This window comes from Mesocricetus auratus, unplaced genomic scaffold, assembly GCF_017639785.1.
Source record: "Mesocricetus auratus isolate SY011 unplaced genomic scaffold, BCM_Maur_2.0 Super-Scaffold_100020, whole genome shotgun sequence".
Taxonomy (NCBI): domain Eukaryota; kingdom Metazoa; phylum Chordata; class Mammalia; order Rodentia; family Cricetidae; genus Mesocricetus; species Mesocricetus auratus.
Genome location: NW_024429201.1, coordinates 22,249,911 through 22,262,980, shown reverse-complemented (window position 1 = coordinate 22,262,980; position 13,070 = coordinate 22,249,911). Strand labels below are relative to the sequence as shown.

Below are 13,070 nucleotides of genomic sequence, written 5' to 3'. Positions count from 1 at the left end.
AAAGTTGAACTGTCAAGATAACTAAAAAAATGAACATTTACAATTGGCTTTCATAAAGATCAAAGTCAAATAGCAATTTGTAAATAAAAGCTATTATAATTTGATGCTAAGTCTATAATTATATAGTAATAAGAATGGTTTAAAATATAGAGATAGGTGCTGGAGAGATGGCTCATCCGATAAGAGAACATACTGTACTTCCAGAGGACCTGAGTTCAGTTACCAGCACCCTTGAGAGGCAACGCACAATCACCTCTCGAGGAGATTGGAAGCCTCTGGCCTTCGTGGGTACCTGAGCTCATGTGCACGTACCCAAACAAGCACATACACTTAAAAATAATACAAAATCTTTTTTAAAAACAACAAGCCAGGCAGTAGTGGCGCTTGCCTTTAGATCCAGCACTTGGGAGGCAGAGGCAAGTGAATCTCTGTGAGTTGAGGCCAGCCTGGTCTATAGAGTAAGTTCCAGGACAGCCAGAACTGTTACACAGAGAAACCCTATCTTGAAAAACCAAAAAAAGGGAGAGGAGGAAGGAGAGAGAGAGAGAAGATGCAAGCTGCTCACTGGAGCAGTATATTTAAGCTGTGTTGGGGTAAATGGCTTGCCTCTGAAGAACAAAAGTATATTAACAGTTTCTCAAACACAACTTTTTCAGATTCCTCATGGAAACCCTTCCCCAGTTTCTGCTGACCACTATTCTCCTTCCTTATGAATTTGACCATCAGATCCTGTTATTTAATAACATGTTAGCCTGCTAGTGTACCATGTAACATTCTAAATTAAAATATCAACAGAATTGAAAGGTATTGTTTGCATCAATAGATTGGCTATATCTTATGTAAATCCGAATTGGTAATTACTGTTATAATAACCTTACTGATTTTTGCATCCTCTTAAATATTTCTATTTAATTTTTTTTCATGTAGACTTTGCTTTCTTTTTTAGACTGAATCAGGATATGGATCTGAGTCCAGCTTACGTAGACATGGCTCAATGGTGTCACTGGTGTCTGGAGCGAGTGGCTATTCTGCTACATCCACATCTTCATTCAAGGTTTGTGATTGCGATGCTCTAAGGTGATGTCATGTGAGTTTAATATTGGATATTGTGGGTACAATATCGTGTGTGTGTGTGTGTGTGTGTGTGTGTGTGTGTGTGTGTGTGTGTGTGTGTGTAACAATAGGCATATGGAACTCAGAGGACAATTAGTAGGATTGGTTCTGTACTTTGACCATGTGGCTCCCAGGAGTTAAACTCCAGTTGTCAGGCTTGGCAGTAGGTGCCTTTATCCTCTGAGTCATCTGAATAGCTCTTGGGAGGTTTTTAAAAGAACTTTCCCATAATGTAATTGACTTGAAGTTGTTATAAAGTAAGTTTGTAAGGGATGAAATCATGGTACACACAAATATAAAATGAACACATGTGAGATTTTATTATCTTCATTCATTAATGAGGTAAGGTACAATTTTACAGATTGGTTCAAAGGAGAATCTGGAAAATATTAAAATGATTTACTGATGTAAAACTGATCAGCATCTGCAGATTAATAGTCAATGCCCTGAGGAATGTGGTTCATTGGTAGAGCACTTGGCTAACATGGAAAATTCCTGGAGTTAATCACCAGCTATGTAACAAAGATCAGTGTTTCTACACAAGTTACTTTGTGTCTCTTGAGACAAAAATCACATCACACTATTTGATTTTCTAATAAAAGATTTGTAAAATAACTCATATGCAATGAAAAGGAAAAACTTGTGCAGTCTGATACCATCTTCCTCTCGGGTTCCTTTGAAAACACTCATTAATACTGTTAAACTCCATCCAGTAATAGTGCATTTGCCCATTTCAGAGTCTGTCTGTATCTCTTCACAGTGCTTTATATGAGCAGATTATCAGGCAGTATTGCTTTTCTATTATCTATGGGTCTTTCAGTGTCAGACCACTAGTTTAATCTCTTCAAGACTAGGAATATTACTTTGAAATTCATATTCATAGCTCTGATTATCTCATTCCATCAGTGTTATGATGGCAACCTAAAATGTGACTAAATATCATAGGGCCAACAGTCCAGGTTTGCTTTACTTGACTAACACACCTCCCTTTTGTGTTTTGCAGAAAGGACACAGTTTACGTGAGAAATTGGCTGAAATGGAAACTTTTAGAGACATCTTATGTAGACAAGTTGATACTCTCCAAAAGTATTTTGATGTCTGTGCTGATGCTGTATCCAAGGATGAACTTCAAAGGGATAAAGGTTTATTAAACTATTACCACTATTTTTACTTAGAGAATTAATAGATTTAAAGCCTCTAGATTTTTTTACTTATTTTTTATTGGGGATATTATTATTATTATTATTAATGCTTGTTTTTAGAAGACAGGATTTCTTTGTGTAGCCTTGGCTGTCCTAGAACTCTGTAGACCTTGAACTCGTAGAGATCTTCCTGCCTCTGCCTCCTACGTGCTGAAATAAAAGGCTTGTGTGCCACCACCAATTTAATTAGCTTTTAAACTGGGGCTAAAAGTTGTTTCCCCCTTTGTTAGTGCTGAAGATATTGTTGCTATCAACATGTATTCAGTTGTTCTCTTAATTTGCTCTGAAAGTGAACATGACCTCGCCAGCAGTATTAGCACCTAGCACTGAGTTCACCCCTTGTAGAAATGCATTGCTGGTCATGGCTGAATTTCTTGGCCTTATGAAATGTGTTAGACCTGAAATTCTTTTTGTCTTCTTTGGTTTTCTTTTTTGTTGTTGCTGTTTGTCTGTTTGTTTCCTTTAGCTATCTTTTGTACTAAAATTTTTTACTATGTTATTTTTTTCCTTTGGTTATGTTTTAGCTCTAACTGTTACTTTGGTGGCTACGTCAGGGATTATGATTTGTATATGTAACCTACCACAAGTCTGCCTTCTGAGTAATAGCACTTTGTGTATAATAACCAAAGCTTCCAGTACTGTATTTTCATTTTGCCCTACTACTGAGGCAAGACTTCCTGAGTTTTCTAGTCAACCCCCTATAAACTATGGTGTTTTCCATTTTGCACTGAGAGAACAATTAACTTTCCTTATCCTCCCACATAAGGTGTGGTTTCTCCTGCTTTCAGTAGTCTCCTCTTTTGCAAGTACTCTCTGTCAGTCTGCTGAGTACTCAAAAGAAGCACCTGCTGATTTCTGGCATCTCTGTGCAGTCCTCTCCTTGCTTCTCATCCCATCTTGTCTTTGTTGTGCTGTCTGTGTTGTCTTAGCTGTATCTCATCTCAGCAGTCTACCAGGTTTCCTATCTTGAATGCACAGATAGATGGAGCAATCATGGAGCTTATAGCATCTGTTTCCAACCCTCCTGTATCACCTCTTATTGTTATCTAAGAACAGGTGTTCATTGTCTCATAAATTCTGTCCAGGTTTTAGGATTTATGGTAAAGAATAAATTCAGGCCCTTCATTCATGTTAACCAGAAACAGAAATCTTGTCCATTAGCTACAGTCCCAGCCCATTGTTATATTTTAAATAGCTCAGGAAGGGACCTGTTACAAATGATGCTACAGAGAGTGACTGAGAAAAATATGACATTGACCTCTGACCTCCTCAAACACACAGGCTCAGAAGCAGAGTGCTTGCCTAGTATGAATGAGACCAGGTTCAATACCTGTAGGAAAAAATGGAATGGGATGAAAATAGTAATAACTTCAAGGCTACTTAATTTAGTGAAAACTAAATACTTTTAGAAGAATATGGCTTTCTGTTCCTGGGCAAGATGAATAAAGGGGACTAAGGTTATTCTCTACCATAAATCTTTAAAAGTGGGCAAAATCTGTGAGAAAATGAACACTGTTTATGAGATAATAGTAGAAGACACACATATAGGTGTATGCACATAGACTGTATCACAGACTCTGAAGAGTTCTTTTAAGTGCTTAAAAGATCTTATTCAGGAGACAAGACGTCACTGTTTGCAAGAGTAACTTTTGTTTTCATTATATAAATGAGCCTAAAAAACAAATAGTTGAAAATCCCTATTTGGTGCTAGTAAGTGATTGGGTGGAGAATATTGAATTTAAGAAACATTGGAATTTTGTCTAAAATCAATTTCCCATCAGTAATTTAAAAAATTACTATTTAAGCAAGAATACACATTGAAATTAATCTTTTTTAAAATTACTTGCAGATGATTGTAATGTTAATTAGAATGGTAAAAGACCAAAAGTTGAAGAAGCTCTGACAAATCATTCTAGTAATCTGAGAGTCAGTGAATGAGCCTCTGGGTCAAGCGTGAAGAATAGAGAGAAACTCATTGCAAGGGATTGTCCTCATGATTACTTCTGATATTGTTTTATAGTATTACCGTGAAGTCTTTAGGTATTTGATACTAATTATGTATGTTACAATTTTATTATATATACATATATATCATGTATGTGTAAGTGTTAACTATCCCAAAAGTTAAACAAAGTTAAAAGTACTGAAGATTGAATGGTTTAAGTTTTATTTTCTCACATTTGTGGAAGCAAAGTGTTGACAGTGTTGACTACTCCTAAGGGGGATGAGTTAAAGTCCCATTCTAGTAATGTTGCTAGCACATAATTAGCACTGTCTTCCTGCTATCTCATCATCTCTGCACATGTGTATTTCCAGAGAGCCTCTTATGATGACACCAGTAGGTTAGGCTCCCACTGATGACCTCATTTTTATGCAATTGCCCTAAACAGTCACATTGAGGTACTGGCAACAGACTTCCAACAAAGAAATGACAGTAGTTGGAGAGAAATGTTTAATTCACTGGTATCTTAGAAATAGTTGGGTACTGAAAAAGTTGCTCAATGATTATTTGAATCATATAGACAATCTTAAGAAAAAAATAATTTATCATACTGCCGTGAACCCAGTGTATCAGAAAGAACTGGACACATTTTGTCTTCCCATGATGTCATCATTTAAGTTCATGAGCCGCATTACTGCTAATTCATCTGATTTCATTGATAGCTGGCTCTCACCACTCTAGAGGTGGTGGGACATGAGTGAATGGAGCCAATAAATTAGAGGAACTAAAGTCTCATGAAGTAGCCAACTTTATGCAGAGCATCAGACAATTTGTGTTCTGAGAGTTGAGAGGTCACCTGAGTAATGTTATCATGAGTTCCAGCTGTAGACAATCACAAGGACAAGCCATTCATGTGGCAAAATGCATGTTTCTCTATGGAGCTGCACAAAGGACACTTTAAACATTTAATAGCAAAAATAAAGGCCGGGCGGTGGTGGCGCGCGCCTTTAATCCCAGCACTCGGGAGGCAGAGGCAGGCGCATCTCTGTGTGTTCGAGGCCAGCCTGGTCTACAAAGTGAGTTCCAGGACAGCCTCCAAAGCTACAGAGAAACCCTGTCTCGAAAAACCAAAAAAAAAAAAAAAAATCAACAAGCAATAATGAGTAGTCTGAAGTAAACTCACTTTTATCCACTGTACTTGGGAGGGGCACAAAAGCACATTCCGAGAACAGTTCTGTGTTTTGAAGAAACTGAGGTCTCATGACTTTTGTCATGTTTGCCTGCAGTTTTCTCACAAGCGCTCAGAATTCTCCTCATAGGATTTCATTCATGGACTATGCTCCAACATAAGCCATTTGTGATCACAAGCTTTATTCTAATCTTAACTGCTAACATTTTCTTAGAACACAGACCCAATATATATGGTTGTATGTGTGTATGTGTATATATTTATGTATTTAGGTTATAGAATGACTACCAGAAATCATAGAATGCCTCAGAATTCAAGGGTGCCTTACTAAATAAAGGTAAAGGCAGAGACCAGTTATAGATACAAAGAAAGTCACTGTAAGTAGTTAGGTAAGATACTTATGGAACCCAACTAGAGAACTACTGAAAGCCCTCAAAGCTAAGCCAACTGTTGGGCTGAGCTGTAGAGCTGAAATATTTGTATAGCTGTAGGACTGAGTTAAAGGACCAGTTCCAGGTGGTTCAATCTGGACAAAGGCAAAGAGTTTGAGTAGGCTGAAGGAGGAACCGTGCTCAACAGAGAAGTCTCTCAGACACTTGGGAATTCTCTGCCTGTTGGTCTTTTAACCATGCTTCAGGTGGTCAGGTAACTTCATCTGGCTCATCACTATCAGTATCATAGTAGTAGCTGTCTTTTTTATGGAGTCCGGATGAAGTTGTTGCACCTTTCATTGGTCTAGTGTGTTTGATAAGTTCATGGGCCTGGTTTTTCTTTGTGTACAATCTGATTCTAGTCTGCTTTTGATGTTTGTAGGTAGTACCGTTTTATTTGTAAGTATAAGGTTTAATCCATGTGTTTCTCATTGTTTTGTGGTACAGATGGTGGTATCTACATACACAGTTGAGATGCAGAATCATTCTGCATTTGTGCTCCAAATGGAGCATTATATTCTTTGTTTCTCAGATGACTCTGCATAGTTTTGTTTTGTTTAATAAAAGTAGAGGGTAGGTTGTTGTAAACAAGCTTTCAGAAGGCCATAAGGAAAGGCCACAAAAAGGAAAACATAGTGGCCATTTGAAGTTTCCAAGAAAAACCATCCTTGAAATCATGAGACTAGATAATGTCTAGAACAAATGTACAAAATTTCGGTTGTTGTAGGAAGTACTAGGTAGGGGAGTAGCTAATAAACTGTTAATTTGCATGGCAAATGAAATAAAGATCTTAAAACAAAAGGTACTTGAAGGTCATCATTGTAACATTTGCCAGAGAACTAACTTTAGAATAGTCGCATTGTGACTTTACTAGCTAGCACACATGTTATCTGAGAACAAAGATACAAGGTAAATTAATGAGTTTTCATTTATTTGGTAACATATATACTTGTGTAAAGTCAATGTAAAACCTAAAACTTTAGGATTTTTTTCATATTAATACCTTCTATGAAGAGCAGTATTGGCAACAGTGTACCATATTAATGAAATTCTTAGAATTTACCATATAAATTATCAGTAAGCAGGTAAAGATTAATAGAATCTGAGAACACATTTAATCTTGACATAAAAGTATATTGAAGACTTAGAAGGATAAAAATAAAAATATCAGATAGTAATATCATTTGACTATATAGAAATCGATATACAATGCTACTCAATAATAGTGGCTTATGATTGAAAATATGAGTACCAAAAATTTTATGTGTGAATAAAGTGTTTTTCATTCTGATTCTTACCCTTGGTGAAGAAAGATTAAAACAGTCTCTTTCTGTGAGATGGTTTCTTATAGAACCAAAAATACTCCTGCAATAAGGAAACAGACCATTTGTAAGATAATAAAGAGGATTCCTTCTGTAGAAAAGTCCTCAAAAGATGATACAGGGTAAATATCCCTGTCAACAAAGCTTCTTACCAGGGCCCAGGAGATGGCTCTCAGTTGGTAAAGTCATTGCTTCACAAGCATCTGCCTGAGTTGGGGCTCAACAGCCGTGTAAAAAGCCAAGCCAAAGAGATTCAAGTACATGCAGAGTTGTGTGTGTATCTGTATGCCTAATCCATAGAGGGTAGAGACAGATGGGTCCCTTGAACTCATTGGCCAGCCAGTCTGGCTAACCTGTAAGTGCTTGGTTCAGTGAGAAACCTTGTCTGAAAAGATAAGGGAGAAAGCAATAGTGGAAGACATGTGACATTTACCTCTGGCCTCCACACTCATACCAGCATGTACACATGCACATGTGTGTGTTTGCTCACAAATACACACGCACAATAAAATGCTTGATATCAGAAGTATTTGGGGCTTCTTTTAAATTGTAAAATATATGTATAGATAAAGTGAGAAGTCTTTGGAAGAGGATCCTAGATTGGACAGAAAATTTATGTTGTATATATACTTTATACAGATAATATAAAGATAATTTTATGTAATATTTTTAGGATACATGGGGTCAGGAACTTTCGACTTGTTGCGTCTTGTTAGCACTCACTAAGTTTTGTATTTTGGAGGATTTAGGATTTTAAGTATTCATATTAAAAATGTAAAATAAAGAGGCCATGACAAAGGGTAGAGCAGGGGGATCATGAGTCAGTGCTGGTCTTGTCTCAAAACTAAAGTCATAAAATGACCCTGGTGAAGGTAGAAGGTGATAGGAAGGCAGCCTTAGGGTTTCTATTGCTGTGAAGAGACACCATGACCGCACAACTCTTATAAAGAAAAACTTTTAATGAGGTGGCTCACTTGCAAGTTCAGAGATTCAGTTCATTTCATCATGATGGAACATGGCAGCACACAGGCAGACATAATGCTGGAGAAGGAACTGAGAGTCCTACATCTTACAGGCAACAGGAAATGGTCTGAGACAAACTTGGCAGTATCTTGAGCATATATGAAACATCAAAACCCATCTCCACAGTGATACACTTCCTCCAACAAGACCACACCTACTCCACAAGGCCACACCTTCTAATAGTGTCACTCCTTTTGGGGGCCGTTTTCTTTTAAACCACAAAGACTAAAGGGTAAAATAAAGTATAACTCAATAAACATCTTTTCCACAGATGACAATACATTTTTAAAGTAACATATTTAATATCATTCCACAACATGGTTATTAAGCATATCCTTATAACCAGTAATAGCACAAAAGATAAGAGTTTATTCTCAATTGAACATAAGAATAAACCAATTTTCATTGTAATATCCTTAAATATTTTTTATTTAGTGGTAGAAGATGATGAAGATGACTTCCCTACAACTCGTTCTGATGGAGACTTCTTGCACAATACCAATGGTAATAAGGAAAAATGTAAGTAACACCTTTTAACACTTAATTGGATGGAATATATTTTGTGAGATTATATAGTACCTATATGTAAGAATAATTTCTGAGTAATTTTTAGAAGCAATGGAATTCTTAGAATCCAAAGCTAAAATATCTTTGTAGAAAAGCCATGTAGGTAAAATATACATCCTGGTATCATGTAATAATGGCTTACTGTCTAGCAAAGGCTCATTCTAAATTCCAAATATTTACCTCATTTCATTAGTATTGGCAAAGTTAGTTGCTGGTACTGAAAGATTTTATTCTTATGGGTTGGAAAGTACTGTTATGGAGTTTGACTTCAATGTTTCATTTGAATGTCACTTCTCTGTTTAATGTCTTGTTCTCCACTTGATAAACTGGTGTTGAAACTCTTTGATGAGTTATTAGAGGAAACTTAAGTACAAGTTTTTCATTTCTATGAAGTGTAAATTGTACTCTGCTTTGACATCTACCTAAGGAAAAGCCAAAGTGGACTTCTAGTCTATTAAGATAAATGAAAATTCTGTGAAAATCTAATCTAAGTATTTATTTTTGCTAAAATTGTAAAAGAATATAAAGGAAAATCTATGAGTAGCTTATTTTCTAGTTGTTTTTTAAGCTGTTTTGTTTATGGAAGTAATTTTCTGTTTTATAGATCATACTAGAATATCCCATTATTGATGCTAAAGTTTTGTGTTTCTCTTCCTATCTTTCCCTTCTTCCTCAGTTCTTATTTCGTTATGATTCCCTCTTTACAACATACTGCCCACTTCTTGTGTAAAGGTCCAACTTAATATTAACTTACTATAAAAATTGTCCTTGTAATTTAAAATTAGATTCTAAAACCTATCAAATCATCCAGTATCTCTATAGTATTGGAGTTTTGGAAGTACTGAAGTTTGAGATGTTTCTTTGGGTTATATTTTTATGTCACAGTGAATAATATGCTATAATAGAAAAGGTGCCTTATTTGAATGCTGAAGAATCATTAAAAGAAATTTTAAAGCTGTCAGACTAATGGTTCATCCCATATATGCTCAGCTATGTCACATGCTTTCCCAAAAGAAAATAGGTCATTTTCTTTAGAAGTAGGAATTTATAGATTCAGTAATATTACATGAAGGAGTAGAGCCAAAGGTAATTGTATTGTGCTATCAAGAAAATAATTAATGGAGCTGGCAAGATGGCCCCTGTCTTAGTTAGGGTTTCCTTTTTGGTTTTTTCGAGATAGGGTTTCTCTGTGTAGCTTTGGAGCCTGTCCTGGCACTTGCTTTGTAGACCAGGCTGGTCTCGAACTCACAGATCTGCCTGCTTCTGCCACCCAAGTGCTGGGATTAAAGGCATGTGCCACCAATGCCAGGCTTAGTTAGGGTTTCTATTGCTGCCATGAAACACCAAAACCAAAATGCAAGTTGGGAAGGAAAGGGCTTATTAGGCTTGACACCTCCACTGTTGATCATCTAAGAAGTCAAGAAAGTAGCTCAAACAGGGCAGGAACCTGGTGGTAGGAGCTGATGCAAAAGCCAAGGAGAAGTTCTGCTTTCTGACTTGTTCCACCTGCTCAGTCTCTCTCTCTCTCTCTCTCTCTCTCTCTCTCTCTCTCTCTCTCTCTCTCTCTCTCTCCTTTCTTTTTTTTATGCATTGTTTTTGCCTTCATGTATGTCTATTTGAGGGTGAGGGTGTAGATTTATTTAAGATTCCTAGTTGCTGTATGTGTGTGTCAGAAGTAGGCTTCTTATTGCTGAGTGATGTTCCATTGTATGGATACACTGTGATGTGTTTATCCATTGATGAACAATTGGATTGTTTATGTTTGGGGATATTATAAATAAAGCTACTGTAAACATTCAAACAAAGGCCTTTATGGGCATATGTTTCATTTCTTAGATGTAAATGCCTGTGCATAGAATTTCACAATTATATGGTAGATGCATTTTTAACTTTTAGGATGTGCAAAGTTCCTCTTGTGGTTTTTATTTGCATTTCTCTGGGAAGTAATAATCTTATGTGCTTACTTGCAGTCTCTTACTTCTTTGTTGAAATGTAATCACAGCTTTTGTTCTTTGCTCCACCTACTTTTTTCTCTCAGTGTTGGGCATCAAACTCAGAGCTTCGTTCATATAGCTACGTTCCAGTCCTAGCCCCCAGTCTTTGTGGATTATTTTGAGTTTTTTAATTGTTTATTTACTCAATGTACTGTATTTTTAGGTTCCTTGATATGTTGTAGATATAAGTCCATAATTTAGGTATGCCATTCATCTCATCTTTTTGCAGTTTATCTTTTTAACGATGTCTTCAAGAGCAGCAATTTTAAATTTTGATTGACTACTTTATAGTTTTGCCCTTTAGCCTTATTATCATAACTATAAACAAGTCTTTTAAGTCAGAGTGTCATAATTTCTTTGTAAATGTTCTAGCTGAATGACTACATATTAGCTGTAGAATAAGATATTTCCCCTTTTTGTATCTTAGTATTATTTAAGATCATTTAATACAATGGCTAACCATGATTTAAAATTGTAAAGGTAACATAAAAGTAATTTAATATTTTTCTGGTCTTGGACTTAAATATTTTGAATTTCAAATTATTTTGTTAAATTCTACAATTAATTTGGGTATAGTTTTAAAATTGTAGATTTTTCTAAAATGTAATATATCTCAACATAATTAAGTACCTCTATGCTCAGACATGTCCGAATGTCATTGTGAGTATCACTCTTCCTACTGGACTCTCGAGGTACAGCACAGCAAATGGGTTCAGGAGTACAATCTAGAAAATGCCTCAAAGCTTTGCTCACAGCACAGTAGGGTTTTAAATGACGGTCCACAGGAAGAAAGGTACAATCCAAAACCTTATTCTGATTGCTAGTTTTATAAGTACTTTCTAATCTTAAATGTGGTGAGATCATTTCATTTGAATGATTTTCTGTGAATAACTTTCTTTTTCAGTATTTCCACATGTAACCCCCAAAGGAATTAATGGTATAGACTTTAAAGGGGAAGCGATAACTTTTAAAGCAACTACTGCTGGAATCCTTGCTACACTTTCTCATTGTATTGAATTAATGGTAAAACGGGAAGAGAGCTGGCAAAAAAGACATGATAAGGTAAGACTATAATTTCTCTTCATTTTAAAAATAATATTTTAAACTCTGCGTGTTGATTGAATTTCTGAGGGGAAGGACCTCTGGCTGCATAAAAGTATCAGGGCCTTTTATTTTGCCACTTGATCAGAATCCTCAACTCATTATTTACCAATCATTTGTTCAGTTGTAATGTAACATGTTTTCTTGATTATATTTAATATAAAAATTATTTAAATACTACTTATGACTACTTGGTTTTTACATACATTTTTATTACTCTCTTTTAGTATATAAAGTTTGAGTCTGTATTTAAGTTAGGTGAGCTAACTTGAAGAGTGATTTATAAAGTTAAATATTTACTTATTATATTCATAGCCATTATGTTTTCTCTGGTCACTGTGATATCATTTAACATACATTATATTTTTCAAATATTTGTCTCATGCTCCATTTTCCCACCTCCATTTAATCATCAGCATTGATGAAAATGGTGTAACACGAATTTCTAGCTTTTTTTTTTATTTTATTTTCCAGTTTAAATTTAGATAAGAAACGAGGTTGCTTCACAAGTCAGTTCCAGGTCCCTCTCCCATTCCCTCCCCCCCTCCCGTGCCCTCCCCCCAAACCCCCCCCCCGTTATCCCCTCATTCCCCCAGGGAGGGTGAGGCCCTCCATGGGGGTGTCCATAGTCTGTCATTTCATATAGGGCAGGGCCTAGACCCTTCCCCAAGAGTTCAGGGTGAGAGTGCACCTCACCTTGTTCTATGGGAGTCCAAAGTCCGTGTGTATACTTGGGATGGGTACTGATCTGCTGCCCAAGGCTCAATAGATTCCCTAGGCCTCCTCACTGACACCCAGATTCAGGGGGTCTTGATCAGTCCCATGCTGGATTCCCAGGCTGATGCTGGTCAGCTGTTTCTGGGGGTTAAACCAGCCCAGTCTTAATCCCTTTGATCATCAGTCCTCCCTCTCTGTTACTGGCTTTCTTGAGTTCAGCTCAGTACTTAACCAAGGGAGTCTGCCTCTTCTTTGATCAGCCACTAAATGAAGTTTCTGTTTCCCAGACTCTCTGGCCATAGGATTGTAGGCTGGCACTCCCCAGATCTATGTCTAAAATCCATATATGAGAGAGTACATGCCCTGTTTCTCTTTTTGTGACTGGGTTACCTCACTCAGGATGGTTTCTTCTAGTGTCATCCATTTGCCTGCGAATCTCATGATTCCATTATTTTTTTCTGCTGAATAG

At 36.5% G+C, this 13,070-nt stretch overlaps 1 protein-coding gene across 3 annotated transcripts in view; it reads left to right on the top strand.

Moving 5' to 3' along the window:
- Positions 1–13,070, top strand: part of Cert1 (ceramide transporter 1) — a 98,467-nt gene that overhangs the window by 58,521 nt on the left and 26,876 nt on the right. For all 3 annotated transcript variants that reach the window (XM_040728809.1, XM_040728808.1, XM_005065631.4), the window contains exons 4-7: positions 947–1,054; positions 2,117–2,255; positions 8,658–8,741; positions 11,688–11,845. In XM_040728809.1, the coding sequence (XP_040584743.1) occupies positions 947–1,054; positions 2,117–2,255; positions 8,658–8,741; positions 11,688–11,845 (489 nt within the window). The remainder of the gene's footprint in view (positions 1–946; positions 1,055–2,116; positions 2,256–8,657; positions 8,742–11,687; positions 11,846–13,070) is intronic.